At 43.6% G+C, this 16,638-nt stretch overlaps 1 protein-coding gene across 6 annotated transcripts in view; it reads right to left on the bottom strand.

Annotated features, from left to right (window-relative positions):
* Positions 1-601: 601 nt before the first annotated feature.
* Positions 602-16,638, bottom strand: part of actn4 (actinin, alpha 4) — a 64,121-nt gene continuing 48,084 nt past the window's right edge. Inside the window, exons 8-23 of one of the 6 annotated variants that reach the window (XM_034864990.1) lie at positions 15,812-15,897; positions 13,845-13,937; positions 12,795-12,920; positions 12,500-12,604; positions 11,660-11,807; positions 11,165-11,315; positions 10,450-10,558; positions 10,055-10,195; positions 9,233-9,415; positions 8,674-8,808; positions 7,674-7,853; positions 7,126-7,272; positions 4,695-4,772; positions 3,240-3,305; positions 2,129-2,287; positions 602-1,644 (exon numbers count right to left, since the gene is read on the bottom strand). In XM_034864990.1, coding sequence (XP_034720881.1) covers positions 1,486-1,644; positions 2,129-2,287; positions 3,240-3,305; positions 4,695-4,772; positions 7,126-7,272; positions 7,674-7,853; positions 8,674-8,808; positions 9,233-9,415; positions 10,055-10,195; positions 10,450-10,558; positions 11,165-11,315; positions 11,660-11,807; positions 12,500-12,604; positions 12,795-12,920; positions 13,845-13,937; positions 15,812-15,897 — 2,066 coding nt within the window. In that variant the 3' untranslated portion in view covers positions 602-1,485. The remainder of the gene's footprint in view (positions 1,645-2,128; positions 2,288-3,239; positions 3,306-4,694; positions 4,773-7,125; positions 7,273-7,673; positions 7,854-8,673; positions 8,809-9,232; positions 9,416-10,054; positions 10,196-10,449; positions 10,559-11,164; positions 11,316-11,659; positions 11,808-12,499; positions 12,605-12,794; positions 12,921-13,844; positions 13,938-15,811; positions 15,898-16,638) is intronic. The other 5 variants (XM_034864989.1, XM_034865025.1, XM_034865004.1 and 2 more) reach the window with 5 other exon arrangements.

Genomic DNA, 16,638 nt, shown 5'->3' with positions numbered 1-16,638 from the left:
AGAGAGAGAGAGAGAGAGAGAGAGAGAGAGAGAGAGAGAGAGGGCTGTAGCCATAAATAGGCACATTTATTTTATTTTATTACTTTCACCATTTTTCCAAAAAGTCACAAGGGGAGCTCTCCACAGCGCGTTGCCGTGGGAACTCGAAAAATCCAGTAAGTGCAAGCAACCCTTCATTCAGCCAATCAAATGCATCCATGACTTGTATACACTTCTTCTGCACGTATGAGCGATTTCCTGGTATATAAAACTGGAATAGTTTCTACTACTACGTCTTACCTATCATATAAATGTATAGTTTTTGTATTTAAATAAGCACCTGAAGCCCACCCCAGGAGGAGAATAGTTTCACAGAAGCAAATATTTGTGGATTATTACGGTGTTGCCTGTCATGGGATTTCTACAGGGGGGAGGTCTTTAGGTACGCAAGCCTCGACGTCATGGCTACCAAATCTTTCTATTAATATGTTTCATTGCAAAAGAGAGAGAAAAGAAGACTTCTGGAAGCTCAAACCTATCCGCTGGTGAAACTGCTCTCCCTGTGTTGCTATCAGCAGCTTTTACATGTCTGCGTTTTGTCATGTTATTTTTTTTTTTTTTTAAATAAATGTCACTCTATTTTTTGCCCTACAGGAAATCCTGCCAACGATTATCCTCAACAACCGGGACTGTGTGTGTGTTATTTGTCGCACTGAAAAAATAAGTATGTACAGCGCTGAGCTCCCGCCCCCCCCCACCCAAAAACAACAACAAAAGAAATGAAACTAAGACTTGAGGAGGAAAGGAGCTGAGGTTAGACAGGCCACCTTATCCAGCAAAACGGGAATTATGGGGAAATATGTCATCTTAGCTGGCTGGACAACAACCCCCCCCCCCCCCCCCCCCCCCCCCATTAATCTCTCTAGGATCTAATACACAAACCTCGCCAGTCGCCGAGTCACCCCCCCACACCACCCTGCCGCTTAATGCCCTGCACCCCCCTGGCAAGAGAAAGAAATTATAATAAAATAAACAAAATTAGCATAAGTATCAGATTAGCCTGTGCTGCCCCCCCCCCACAAAAACCTTTTCCCTCCCCAGTTTGACCCCACAAAGGCAGAGAGGGTGAAGCTAAAGACCCACCACTGCAGAGCACCTGTCCCCTGTCCCGCAGCTGCCCCTGGTTCTGCCTGTCCACATAAACCTCTTAAGACAAATTGAACACTCGTGATCTGTTTTACGACATAACGGAGCTGGAAAACCATCAGAGGCCGAACCGAACTACAGTTCAATCAACAAGCTCAGACTCTTAAAACCTTTTCATGATTTTCTTTTTTTTCTTTAAACCGGCACACACAGAGGCCCCTCACCACCACCACCTCAAATTCTTCCAAACACTTTTGTTCCTGGTGTCTTCTCTATGCACAGAATACCTCTCTACCTCCCTTCCCTCTTCCTCCTCTCCCTCCCTCCCTCCCCTGTCTGTCCAGGCCTCCTCTTCCTCCTCTACAGGTCGCTCTCTCCGTACAGGGCGGTGGAGAAGGACATGTAGTCCAGGGCTCCGGGGGTGGCGTTGGGGCCCGTGTAGGGCGCCATGCGGGCGATGCAGTACTCGGCCTGGTCGGGGGGGAGCTCCCTCCTCAGCTCCTCGGCCGTGATGAAGGGCTGACGGACACAGACAGGAAGGAACAGAGATTAGACGTGAACCAAAAGCACACCTGACAAGACCAGTGTACCGATGTGCATTTGATATATGAAATCCTGTATAATCTACTGGGAATGTTTAAAAGAAACATGAGTTTAAAAACCTGCTCGGTCTCTTAACACAGGCATCATGTTGGTTATTATTGGATACTCTGGCCAAGGTGATTGCAATGAGTGAGTTACTCAAGTTATTAATTTGACAAATAAAGATGATTGTATGTTTTGTTTAACTATGCTCAACTTGTTAGTGCAGTTTTTCCTTTTTTTAAAGGGGGAACAAATGAAACAATAACATCCCATAAGCCTCCAGCTCTGCAACTGTAAAGAGAGCATGTGGTTTTCTTGGCCAATCAGAACCATGCACTGTAGGTGTTTATTACACTGAATTATTTCAACCTTGCAATGAACCCATACACCCCCCCCACACACACACACACACACACACCTTATCAGCGGCCAGGATCTTGAAGGAGGCGATGACCTGGTCCGCGGTGTCCGTGTCGGTCGTCTCCCTGGACATGAAGTCAATGAAGGCCTGGAAGGTGACGGCGCCGCTGCCGTTGGGGTCCACTATGCCCATGATGCGAGCAAACTCGCTGTCGCCCTGGCAACCGAGAATCCACAGATTAACCCAGCAGAGACGGCACGTTTTACTCAGACACACACACACAGACAGACAGACAGAACTTAACGCCAACATAGAATGCTTGAAGTGTGTAAAACATCAGGACCACCAGGGAATAGACTGAGCCAGGGAATGGAAGTTGTTGAAGATCGCGGTCCAAATATTTTATACATTTCACACTTTGACACATGCATCTACGTACAAAACATGATCACTGGTTAATATCGATGAGGGACACAGACAGGCGAGGGCACGGAGGACAAACATCTGGATGGACTATTTGAAAAATGACATTTTGTTTCAGTCAGTAGTCTATCACCAACTAGGGCAGCAAGTACAATAGCGTAGCACAGATGTGAGAAAACAAGACTAGCAGCGGGGATCAGGGAGCGGGAGAAAGAGGGAGGGAGAGAGAGAGGGAAAGAGCGAGAGAGAGAGAGAGAGCGAGCGCGCGCACGGTGTCCGCAGGTGTCAACTCACATTTAAGAGAGTACAACCAAATATACTTAAAACGCAAATATATTTAGAGTTTTTCCACAACACCCCTTTTTATTTTACTATTTGAACAAAAAAGGCCAAAAGCTCCCAAATGCATCAAATATGGAATCTGGGTGTGTGCATGTTGTTTTTTAAAATGAAGACCTGCACTTTAGTTAGCGTGCAAAAATAAAGATTTGGGGGATAACGTGATCAAAGACTAAGCAAACATGACTAAGACATGTTGGTCGTCACTCTATAAGAGATTAGATTTCCAGCCCAGATCATGAAAAGGTCATTTATCACTGGAAACTGAGCGTGATGGGAGGCATCACTAACAGCTTTCCCAAACACTGGGTTGGTCTTAAAGTCTTTGAACGTGGCCCACTACGCTGGATTAGGGTGTCGTTGGACCTGCGGACACCCTGGGAGAGCATCATGCCAGCAGCAGTACCAGGCTGTTTCCTGTAGAAATGAGTAGAGCCCGGAAATCCTCCGAGACCATCTGTCCTGATCGCTTCTGTGGGCCGCCACAGCAGGGGGGGGGGGGGGGGGGGGGGGGGGGGTGTCAGAGAGATACAGGTGGCAGAGAGGAGGATGAATGACAGCATGAAAAGAGGAAGAAGTGATGTGAACAGAAATAAGAGAATGTTGTAGAGAAAGTGAGATTTTTTTTTGGGGGGGGGGGGAGAGAAGATAAAAAGCACAAACGTCAACAGCGAAAGTGACACCTGAAAGAGACAGACGGACAGACAGACAGACAGACAGACGGACAGACGGACAGACAGACAGACGGGGGCGGGGTCTGTTCACAGAGTGAGAGGGAGCCCGGCCCGAGCTAAAGCAGCACAAAGCAACAGAGACCCCCGGTGGACCAACGACGACACAACACCTCTCTGCCCTCCATGCTGACTGACCCTGAACCCTGCGTGACCCCTGACCCCTGGGGCCCGCCCAGAGCCCAAGAGCACGAGCGCTGACCAATCACTGACCAGCTGGTTTGGTTTGAAATGTACTATGTTGGTCTGATTAACAACCGAAACCCAGCAGGGACATGTTTACGTTAGAGAGTAACTGCTGATGTCGGTGCACCGAGGCACCAAAACACAATTTTCAGAATATATTAAGACATAGTTAATACCCTTGTGTTTGTTACTATTTTATCTGAAAATGAATCCAATTGTATCTATAATCCAGATGTCTTTAGTGTTTTCTGAAGTCTCAAAAGCTGACTTTACTGTCTCACATCTTTTCTTGTTCTCAGCGTTGAAGGTGCATTCAGGGACATACGGTACATGTGTACTACAAGTCATCTGAAAGTGTGGCAGAGCTAACCGGTGAAGATGGAGCCAAATACAGCCTCCATGAATGAAAAGTGTCATTGCACTATTACCATTAAAATTCTATTCCAACTGCAGTCTTGCAAGTGATATTTTACAGTTTTTATGCACCGTAATCATGTGTTGATAAATTAATTAATTCAAATATAATTTACTCCTCACCTTCATTGGCATATTTTTCATCAAAAGGCAAATTAGTTTTAACCTTTTTTGCAAAAACAGTGATGATAATCCAATAAATGCTAAATAGTTATATAAATTATTAAATTGCCAGACCAATAAATCAAAGATTTTGATTGGTGCTTCATCATTTAGAGCTACTATGTGTTGACACCCCAAAGTGGCAGTGCTCAAAGACATGTTATACATGACATATTTAACATTTATAACATATTATATGTTTTTTTTTTAAGATTCAACAATCAATTACATAACTGAAAATAGCTTTAGCCCAGATTCAGATCGACTGGCAGCGACCTGGCTCTGCTCTCGTGCTCAGAGGCCCGGCAAACACCAACCGGCAAACACCGACTCTTGCCCCCCCCCCCGTCCGGTCCTGGAGCTCCTACCTTGTCGTTCTCCACGTCGTAGCCCAGACTGATCAAACAGGCCTTGAACTCCTCCGCCTGCAGGGCCCCGCTGTGGTCCTGAGATCCAAAAGCCCAACGACAGAGCACCAAACGTCATGAGGATGAACCGATCGCAACACAGGCACGGGGGATGGATGAGGACCATGAGACCCACGGCATGCAGGGAGAGGATGAGGACATGGAGGATGGAGGGACAGACAGACAGACATGGATGTTTAGACAATGTCAACACACACAACTCCACAGGCAGCTGTGGACCTGGGAAGTCCTTTTTTAAAAACTAGTTATTTATAAAAAATGTGTTAATGTATTCACGTTTCCATGAACTGTTAAAGTTAAATTACAGTAGAAGTAGAGCATCCTACGTACCGCAGGATAGTATGAATGTCATTGGGCTCTGCGTGCAGAATTTTAAGTACCAACTATGTCAGCTGAAGAAGTTGGCATGTCAAAAATTTCAAAGACGTCAATATCGTCGCATCAACCCAACTTCCCTGGTGTGGAGATTGTAATTCTCAGACATTCAAAGGTTCTAGTGTCGTGCTGTTAACCCGCATGTTGTCCTCCTGCCAACTACACAACTTTGGGTTTTTCTTGGTCCGAAGTAAAAATACTTTTTTCCAAGTTTTTTCACCCTTTTTCCAATGTTTTTATCACTTTTCTTCTGCGCTTTTGACGTTTTTGTTATGTTTCCCCCTGACATTTTTAAGCTTTTTCTGTAATTCTTGAGCTTTTTTTCAATGTTATTTAATCTTTTTTTTTTTCTTCAAATGCTGTTAAAGTTTATAAAATATCCAAATTCCAGAAAGAAGTAAATTGATAACTTATTTTACTTGTAAAGAGCATTGTCTGGAAGCATCCACATTATTGTTTTGGGACATTTTGGTTGATGAAAACACAAATTTCTTATTTTCTGGAACTTTTTGACAAGGGGTCAACTTTGACCCGAGGACAACAGGAGGGATATAGAACACAAGATGTGCCCAAAAACACAGATGTGATGTGATGAGATGTGATGTGATGTGATACAGCACCAATCAGGGACACACACAGTGCTGTGAGATGATGAATGATGGTGGTGTCTTTCTCACTGTTTGGAGTTTTCCAAAGATCTATAAACTGGTCCGACATCGACCACAGCACACACACACACACACACTCTGGTGACATATTGTGCTTCTTACACCGAACTAAGCACCACTTCTGAAGAGAGTCTGTTGTCATGCTAAACTACAAATAACATCTTCTGAGTGCCATTAGCATGAAGATTAAAGTAGTGTTCCTATCAGAGTAAGTCTGCAAATTCATACTGGAAAAAAATAAATAAAATGAAAGTGCACAAAGCAAATCACAACCTTTACAACCTTTACAGCAAACATTTACTGCCTTCATTATCTTTAAATTGACTAACAACTAACGGCTTTTTTCTGGATGTATGATGGGATGCCTCTCAGGTAAAAGGCAGCGAGTACATCTCTGCTCTGCTAACACCTGAACGCAGCGTCTTCCCATCAGGATGAATACTCACACGCTTGGCTCCCCTCTCACCCCCTTGTAGGGTCTAAACAATCATGCAGCCACGCCATTCAGAGGTTTGCATACGTTTACACACTAACGCTAAAGTTGATTAAAAAGAGGAATAAAAAAAAAAAAAAACATCTGATCTTAATGCCTTAATTAAAAAAGGAAAAAAATCCAACCTTTAAAAGGACACAAATTTTCTTTGTGAATGAATAACTTATCATAAATAAATGTTCTTCCTTAAAATACAGGGGGCATTAATACAGTACACCCCCCTATGTTACATTCCCACAGAAGCAGGCAGAGGTTTATTATTAAAGACAAGTTATTTTAAGGATCAGGATACTATGCATCCTGACAAAGTTCCCTTGGCCTTTGGAATTACCCCCCCCCCCCAACAACATATACTGTATATAACCTGCTTCTCAGGTAAAAACAAGTTAAAACAATACCAACAAAGAAAAATGTGAGTACTGTATACTTAGCTCTAGGGTATGACAATTTGGGGAAAAAAAAAATCTAATTGCAATTTTCCTGCCACATATTGCATTCACGATTCAATTTACGATTTTTTAAAGCTACGTATCATGTTCAATAAAGTAATGAAAAAAACAACAATGCAAGATCCACTGAAATTAGGGCGTTTCTGTAAACAACCTGGGATATGTAACATTATTTCTGCACTTATCTTATGAAAAAACAGTAAATATAATAATGAAAAAAGGAATAAAAAATGTCAAATGAATTGTTGCACCAAACAGCCGACTAAATATTTCAACACACACACAGTCGTTTCAACACACCTGCCAGCCACTGTAAGACTGACACAATGAAAAGGACAGAAGAAGAAGAAGAAGCACAAGAAGAAGAAGCAGCTCGGGCCCCTGACCTTGTCAAAGTGGTTGAAGGAGGCGCGGTACTCGTAGAGCTGCTCCTGGCTGATGCCCTTGGCATCACGCGTCAGGATCTGGTTCTCCACCTCGTTGATGGTCCTGGCGATGGTGGTCAGCAGCTGCTCCCAGCCCACACGGAGGTGCTGCACGGGGGAAGAAAGGGAGACACATGGGGGAGGAAACAGGTTAGACACTGTCTTTCACAGTTATACTTTTTTTTTTAAAGCTGCCTTTTTTTGTGATCAACAATTTTAGATTTTTATTCTTTTAACAAAACATACAGCATGCAACGTGGTCAATCCCCCCCCCTTTGAATTGCCTTGTTGCTTAACTGTGCTATAAATAAAGTGACCTCGCCCTTTGGACTTGCAAACTTTGATTTTGGGGCAGTGGGACAGAGGTAAGTTCACAAAGACAAACTGCTTTTTTTTCTTTAAAAAAGGCAAAACAACACATTATAAGAGCGAGACTGTGACGATTGAACAGATTCATTCCTGAAGGCTTTAGATGTGTGTGTGTGTGTGTGTGTGTGTGTGTGTGTTACCTCCATTGTGTAGGAAGTGTATTGGTTGTCGAAGATAAGTGCCTCCTGGATGTGCTGGTGGTATCCCTCCAGCGTGTTGATTTCGGGCATGTAGGACATGATGGTCTGCTGGTACTCCTTCAGGTGGGTCAGCTGGTCCTCCAGAGTCCCGTTCATTTCTATGGATATCCGGCCGATTTCCTAAAGACACAAACGCACACTTTAATATCCTGCTAATCCTACAAAGGAACGTCCACCATCACACGCAGCGCATTGTGAAACAACGCTCACGCAGCAGCCGCCATCGAGCACCAGGGGACACATTCATTAAAAACATTTCTCTTTACTCTTTTTTGTAGTTAAGATTTGTGATTAACCCTCGTTCTTTTACTTGATTGAAGATGGATGCATTTTCTAATTCAGTTTAAAGTGCTCACAGTGACGAGTTGCAACTAAGGACTTTTATCAATTTAAATTATTTTCTCAATAATGAATTGGTGGTTTGATCTATAAAATGTCAAAAATATTCAGTTTACTTTCACAGAGAGAAGAAACTTGAATATAGTCACATTTAACAAGCTGTCATCAGAGAAGTTTTCATTAAAAAAAAGAAGACTCCAATCAATAAATAATCAAAATAGTTGGCGGTTAATTTAATAGTTGACAAATCTTTTACTCTTTGAGGCTACTTAAAAAGAAATTAAATAAAAACTATTAATGTGCAGATGTGTGTGTGTGTGTGTGTGTGTGTGTGTGTGTGTGTCATGACAGAGGCCCGATCCTAAAACTAGTGATTATAGAACAAACATAGCGAGCACATACAAAATATGAATAACTAAAATAAGAAACCAGCACATTTAAAACTAAACATTCACCAAAGCTCCTAAACCCTGTTGATTCTTTGCTCTGTGAGCTCACTGTTGGCCTGAAAACTGTGACAAACTACACACAGCTGTGCAGAGCTGAAGCGCTTCAACACAACGTGGATCACTCGGACCGACTGCGTGGGCCAATCCGTTACCTCCATTTTGGCCTGTATGTAGGCGCCGACCGTGTTGGCCTGAGTGGCGAACTTGGCTCTCAGAGTGTCGTTGGAGTTCTGCTTGTTCAGCTCATCCTGCAGGGCGTTGTCACGCAGCGGCACCATGTCCATCGCCTGGAAAAACACACACACACACACGCTTGTTCATTAGTTCCGGTATGTGCAGGGGTGTCGGGCTGGGACCGAGTACCCAGGGTGCTCTTGTGAGGAGCTGTGGATGCAGGGTGAAGCCCCCCCAGAGAAAATGCCTTTCTACAGGGCCCAGAATTTTGTGCTACACCCCCGGGTATGCACACTTCCCCAAAAGCGGCAGCAAACATTTGAGGGAAAAGAAATAGACTTGCATCAAGGGTTTGCAGCCTTCATCGGTTTACTGTGTGTTGTTTATTACCCCCAAACTAAAAGTGCTAAACTCAAAAAAGTGGTAGGACCCTTTTTAAGCAAAAGTGAGAGAGCTGCACTATCCCTATGACTTCTGAGGCATCAAGTAGAACAACAACAGAAACAGTGAGGTGTAATATCGAGGCTCCAGCCCTACCTTCTTCCACTTGCTGTCGATGCTCGCCGGTGTGATGGTGGTGTAGGGGTTCGCTCCACTCAGCTTGATGCCGTTGCTCTGGGCAATCTTCTGCACCTCAGACTGGATGGACTGGATGGCCTCCCGCTCCTTGTTGGCCTCCGCCAGCGTGGACTTGAACTGCTCGTGGGCTGTGATCAGACCCTGCGGGTGGGGGAAAAACAAAAACAAACGTTTGTTTAATTTACAGCTGCACAGCAACTCTATTATACGGCAGATGTAGCTTATAGCTCTCTGCTTACTGTTTAATGCATTGCTTAAGGCAGGGCAGAATATCTATAATGTCTATGTATCAACACTGATGCATGAGGCTACTTATCAGCTTAAAATTTAGATACTGTATTATTGTGATATGGCATATGTTGTTCAAGTCCTTTACATCATTTAAATTTCTTGAGTGAATCCTCGTTGGCACATTGTAAATGTAAATGTGCTGTATTTATATAGCGCTTTTCCAGTCTTAACAACTGCTCAAAGCGCTTTTACATCTACAGGGAACATTCATCATTCACACACATTCATACACTGTGGCCGGGGCTGCCATACAAGGTGCCACCTGCTCATCAGATAAACATTCACACACATTCACACTCCGATGCGCAGCACCGGGGGCAACTCGGGGTTCAGTGCCTTGCCCAAGGACACTTCGACAATGACTGCAGGGGCGGGGATCGAACCAACAACCTTCCGATTGGCAGGCAACCGCTCTACCACTGAGCCCCAGCCGCCCCATTGTCAGACAGGTGTTGCACCAGACTCACACACGGTCCAGTTCCCAGTTACCTGGATCTCCTCGATATTGTGGACGATGAACATGTCCTGCAGGTCCTCCATCGCTCCCTCCATCCAGTTGTTGAAGGGCGCCGCTCTCTTGGCGTACTCCAGGTAAAGCTCATCTATCGACTCCAGCTGCTTCTCTGTCCTCTGTGGGTAAGAAACAGTAGGAAGAGCAGTTTCATCCATTAATACTACTAATACAGCTGTTCCAGGACAGAGGAAATACGTCCTTCAGCATTAGAGGCAGGTCTTACATTTTTCTACAGAATATAAAAAACCTACTTTTTGAAACCTTACTTTAAGAACTAACACAAATGGATCCCTGAGTGTCTATCGTGATATGTCACAGCATTTGCGATGTGTTTTTTGCGTGCAGCCGTACACAACACACAGACGCGTACCTCCAGTGAATCTTTGCGGTTGTGGGTGAGAGTTCCCAGGACGTCCCACTGATCGCAGATCTTCTGACAGCGAGCGTTGACGCTGGCAGAGTCGTAGTAGTCCAGCTCGCTAAAACCACAGAGCAGAGGAGAGCAGAGTTATACATTAATTAGGGCTGAATGATTTGATTTGGGGAAAGAAAAATGGAATTGCAATTTTTCTGCCACTTATTGCGATTTCAATTCCCAATTTTCATATTTTAAAGTATAGCTAAATGTCCAAAATTCACTGTATGTAACAGATAAAACATGACATGGAGCATTATAACAACAAACACCACCAAACTGCTCTGTATTCTACTGCAAGGATGAGAACATGGGTATGAATTTTCAGCAATAAGAGTTTCTTTCTTTTAAATGTGGAACATTGACCAGTCAAACAAAGCATATATCACAAAATCTAAAGCTATAATAATAAAGACAATTCCTATAAAAATATCAATAATTTATATTCTGAAAAAACAGTTACTGTGTTAATAAAAAGAGGATTCCAATTTTTTTTCGACTTTCAACTAATATTCACATTAATCGCAGCCTTCACCATTAACTAATCGCTTTCTTCCAAATTGTGATTATGATTTGAAGAAGATTGATCCTCTATCCTCTGTAGAGTGTTATTGTCCTTCACCGGGTCCACAGCTGTTCTCCCCCCCCCCCACACGTCTTCCCTCCTTACTTGAGTTCCTGTGCGATGGCGGCGATCTGCTCCACTCGGTCCTGATGGGCGGCCAGGTCGCTCTCAAAGGCCTCGTGTTTCCGTAGCAACGCCTTCACTTCTGACAGGGTGGAGGTCTCGTAGTCTTTCTGGGTCAGCATGGCCTCCTTACCTGCATGCGCATAAAATCCATCAATCCATGCAACACGTGAGTCTGTTCAAATGCTGCAGAGACGTTTAACGCAGTGAAGAAAACAACGTGTCGAATTTGGAGTTAATGCTTAAAATATCTCAAATATGACCTGCTCTCTTCACAAGGAAGACTGACTGGTTGATTGATTAACTCCACTTTAACAAAAAAAGTGCAGTTGGGTGAAGGTGGAGAGACAAAAGACTTAAAAAGAGGGATTTTCATCTTGAAACTGAGCCAAGATTTAAGTCAAACGAAGGTCCCAGCTTGATCCCAGAGGGCGATCCAGCTGGGTACAGCGTGTTCCTCCACTGAGGGTTACGTACCATCGGTCCAGGACTCGTGGATGGCCGCCTTCTGGTGGAACTTCTCGGCCAAGTGCTCCAGCCTCTCCAGACGCCTGATCTCGCTGAGGATCCACTCCTCGTAGCCTTTCTCCGCTCCCTCCAGAGTGTGCCACGCTCCATTGATATCCTGAGACCACACAGCAGGAATAACATGAAGCCTTCACCTCAGTCAAGTACGGCAACTGTTTATTTGCATTTTAAAACACGCTCTCCCACCAAAATCAACCACTGCAAACGCAGAGTATTCTGATTTGAAAGAACCAAACCTAAAGTTGATCTTTTGCATGTTTGTGTACAGTACAACCACAAAAAGCTACTTTTTAAATCTCAGGAGGTCAATGTGATTGATAAAATGCAAAAAGCATTGACTTGTCTCGGATCCCTCGGATCTCCTTTTTACGCCAAAAACATACCAGTACCAAATAAAAGAGAAGATCTTTTCATATTTGACAAAAATATTTCCTTTGGTTGGTTTTCTCTCTTACAGACGGCCGAGAAGGTGATCCGGAAAAAAGCCCAAACATCTACAAGATAGGAGGCCTCAGTTAGTGCCAACATGGCACTCGTGTCCGCTTTGTGACTGAAAAATGATTAATTTGACATATCTATATTTTTTTTAAGCAGGTGTAAGTGTAGATGTGAATCCTAATTAAGAGCACACTCCTCCAATCAGCGTACTATCCATGTATTTGGAATATGAATTCTCTACATGCGCAGGTTTCCTGCAGTCTGTCACAAATAGGACTAAAGTTCAAAAATCTCCAGATATGGACTCTTGTAGATGATATGGACTCTTGTAGATGATATGTGCATACTTACAGACACCATGCGTCCCTCTGATGGCATGAAGGCAGGTCTGTTGCTGAGTCTCAGTTTAGTCTGCAGAGTGTTGAAGCTGATCTCCAGCTGGCATTTCTCTTGGACCTGAAGGGAGGGGGGCAGAACAGCGTTAGTTGACACATTCAGCAGAGAAAACAAAAACCTCTTAAAATGACGGATAAGGATTTGAAAGCATTGAAGATATACTTGAGGCGCTGGTGGAAGTTAACATTTAAAAGCTTTTGTCACATACTGTCGTGCGTATTTCTGGGAGTTTGCAGGTGTTGTTCCATACCTTGGGGGGTTTGTGGACACAGCGGTAGTCTCTGAAGTCCTCCTGTTTGGCCTGCATGTCATTTACAGTCTTCTCCTGGGTTCGGTTCTCCAGCCAGGGGATGGTCCGACGGATCCACTCAAGCAGCTGGAGGCAGACAGGAAGAGAACACAATCGGGTTCATTCATTGGCCAAAAGGCGCCGACACTTTCCTAATGATACAAGTTTGATGCAAAAAAGCCTTGAATGTCACTTGATCAGTGCATCTTGTAAGTGTATAGCAAAGGCTAGACCCTCACACATTACCCCCCGGTTCTCTACACAGAGAATGGCTGCCGCTGCGTTTTAGAATCAATTGTAAGATTTTTTAAATATTCTGTTTTTTTTTGCCTATATTTGATAGTACAGCTTAAACATGAAAGGGGAGAGAGAGGAGGAATGACATGGAGTAAAGGGCCACAGGTCGAAATTGAACCTGCAGCCGGCGGGGAGGACTACACCTTTGTGCATGGGCCGAACGCTTAAAAAAGGTTAAATACACGGGCGCCTCTCAATCTTTAGATTTTACCCTAATGTTTTTAAGGCTAAAATGGCCTGGCTCCAGTGTATGTGGCCACAGTGTTAACCCTCTGTGAGCACAACAGGTCATTGAAGTCATCCAATCAACTTTATTCATATTTATAAGTTCCGATTTCAAGGAACAAACTGTGGGGTGATGCACTTTTGCAGATGTTACCCTGAGAGTTTGGAACAAGTTACCTCCTGACATTCGCCCAATTACAGACGTAGCTCTATTAAAATCTAAACTCAAAACTTATTTCTTTTGAATTACTTATAGTACATAGAAACGATGTGGCATTTTTTCCTTTTATGCAACCTTTTCTGACTTTACTGTATTCTAAGTTATATTCTAGTCATTGAATGTTACGTTGTTTTATTCTTGGTCCTTGATGTAAAGCACAATATAAAGAAATGATTGATTGATTGATTGATTGATTGATTGATGGCTGCATATAGAGAACACCGAGGATCTGAAGTGAAGAAGTCCTGCTGGAAGTGTGTTGTCCTCACCTCACTGGCCAGCTTCTCGTAGTCCTCCATCATTTGCTCGTTCTCCTGGTTGACAGCCAGCACTTTGCAGATACGATTGGCGGCTGTCTCGGCCTATCAGGACAGAGAGTGATGAGTAGCGCTCACAGGGATTGGATAAAAACACTCACTTTGTGCCCAAAGCTCAGTGAGAACATTCACTCTAGCTACACATTTCCAACTAGATGCTGCACTATAAAGCCACTAAAAACAAACAGAGTAAGTGTCTATTGCACTCGAGACCTACCTATACCGTTCATTACCAGTTATAATAACAAGTTTTTGGTTTCCAAATCTGTGCAAACACACTCCACACACAGGCAGTGAATAGGAATAAATGTAACCATAAGGTCAGGCACACATTGTTAACAAAGTGGTCAAAGTCAAAAAACTCATTAATCTATGAATGAAGGTCACAATTGACCAATTAAAACATGCTCCAGCTGTTGATTGTTAGTTGAACGTGACAAAAAATAAAAAAAATTCAATCGGTGCGTTTTAAAGCTCCATGCGTCTCCCGTCACAACTAAGGAGTCAGTGCATTCATCTAGTTACAGGTTCATGTAGCGCTGTAGTCCACATCTGTACGTCTGCCTAGGACATTACACTACTGTACCACTGGAATAAAAACAAACAGTACACACACACACACACTTTGACATCTTGATCAAAGGGGATATTTATATATAACACACTTTCTATTTGTTCTATTATACATGGCTAATGTGCTTTTGAGTTTAAAACTCTACCTTTAAGTATAAACTAACATTCCATATACATCATAATAATATCATCATACAATAAAACAAAACATTTAGAGCAGAGAAGTGTTAATAGCTTAGGAAAAAGCGGAAGGACATCAACCAGTGTTTCCCTCAGTGATAAACCCAAACCGCCGTTAGAAGGAACCTTTTTATGGTTTCCCACCGGAGAAATAAACGCCGCTGCACCAACATGTAACCCGAAATGTGTGAAATTTAACACCGGCAACCGATCCAGTACATGCACAGCATGGTATTCATTCGGTAGGAAAGTGTAGAAGATCACAGTACTAACATGAGTTTGGGAAGTTACATCCGGACCGCAAAGTAAATCCCTTTTTGGGGGAAACGCAATCAATGTCCAAAGAAACCAAAGCAGAGGCATCAGAAAGCGTTTGTGGCTGTCACAGTTCCCATCACGGTCCTCATCTCTTGATAATTCCTCTTTATTTTCTTCTCCGAGTTTCCAGACCGATGCAAGACAGCATCCGTGACCATATTACTGCTACGTAATCCTCTGAGGAGAAACATAACGCAGCTCTAATAGATGTTGGGGAAACATTTCACTTTATTCTATTTTTCATCTTCTGATACTCACTAGATTCCCCTGACAACTAATCTCGGTCTTTCAACTATCTGGAACAAAAGATGGAAATTAAATTTCCCTGAAAACCAATCTTGGTCCTCTGATCTGCTACTACACTATGACCCCCCAGACCTCTCAGGTCATCTGGGACAGGTCTGCTACTACACTATGACCCCCCAGACCTCTCAGGTCATCTGGGACAGGTCTGCTACTACACTATGACCCCCCCCAGACCAGTCCAGGTCTACTTTCTGTCCCCAGAGTCAGATTAATGTTTAATCTCTTATGCTGCACTGTAACTTTTATTCTTGTGTTTTATGTGTCTTAATGTTCTTATTTTTAACTGTTTATTCACGTGTTTTATCCGTTTGTATTTTTTAACAGTTTTTGTGTAAAGCACTTTGAATTGCCCTGTTGCTGAAATCTGCTCTACAAATAAAGCTGCCTTGCCTTGCCTTTCACTATCTAGAATTAAAAAAAAACAAAAAAAAACACAACAACTATGTTTTATCACTGATGGAAACAAAGCTTGATTTGTCTTTGTTGTTTTTTTGGTGGCAGCATCAGAGAGTTGACGTGAGTCTGAAGCGTGAGACGCTCACCTTCTGTGCGCCAGAGAAGGCGTGATAGAAGCAGGATACATAGGTCATTATGGCCTTCTCATCCGGCCGCAGCGTACCCACGATGTCTACGCATCACCCAGCACCCAGCAGGACAGAGACAGGACGACGGAGAAAGGCAAACAGAGAGAGACAGAGAGAGAAAGAGAAAGAGAGTGTGAAGCCGAAGCAACCCAAAGCTTCATGGTCGCTACAGGAGGTTAGAGCAAAGGGTTGGGAAGAGAGAGGCACCCTCTTAAGGTCCAGAGCTTCAAGTTCTCCTGCTACTACTCCCCACCCCCCCCACACTGACGGCAGGAGGAGGGATGTCAGGGTGGGGACGGGGAGAGGAGGACGAGGACGAGTGTCCTCTAGAAGAGAGTTGAGGGACACTGGAGCCACAGGTTTGAGGTTGGGACACAAACACAGCTGCAGAATGGAGCCCGTTAATAACAACTCTATGTCGGGAGAGTTCACTGGGGTTATTCTTCAAAGTCTGACGTGGGTTGTTTCTCTTAGTTTGGTTCATTTAGCAGGTGAGAAAAAAAGTGTACGCTGTAAATCTTTGGGTTTAAACGCAATTTGGAGAAATAAATTTGGGATTGAGAAACTTAAAAAAACTACACAGAATAATCAAAAAGCAATATAATCATTAATTTAATTGTGTATAAGTGAGCGTTTGTGTCCCAACAAATCCAGTGTCCTCGCTGAGGCTCAGGGCTTCGCAGCGCTGTCCAGATAGAGAGAGAGAGAACGAGAGAGAGAGAGAGAGAGAGAGGGAGAGAGACGCCATGCTGGACAGTAAAAAGCACATGGTTAGTACCGGTGGG

The sequence above is a fragment of the Etheostoma cragini genome, chromosome 3, assembly GCF_013103735.1.
Source record: "Etheostoma cragini isolate CJK2018 chromosome 3, CSU_Ecrag_1.0, whole genome shotgun sequence".
Lineage (NCBI taxonomy): Eukaryota > Metazoa > Chordata > Actinopteri > Perciformes > Percidae > Etheostoma > Etheostoma cragini.
This window is presented reverse-complemented; position numbering and strand designations above follow the sequence as displayed.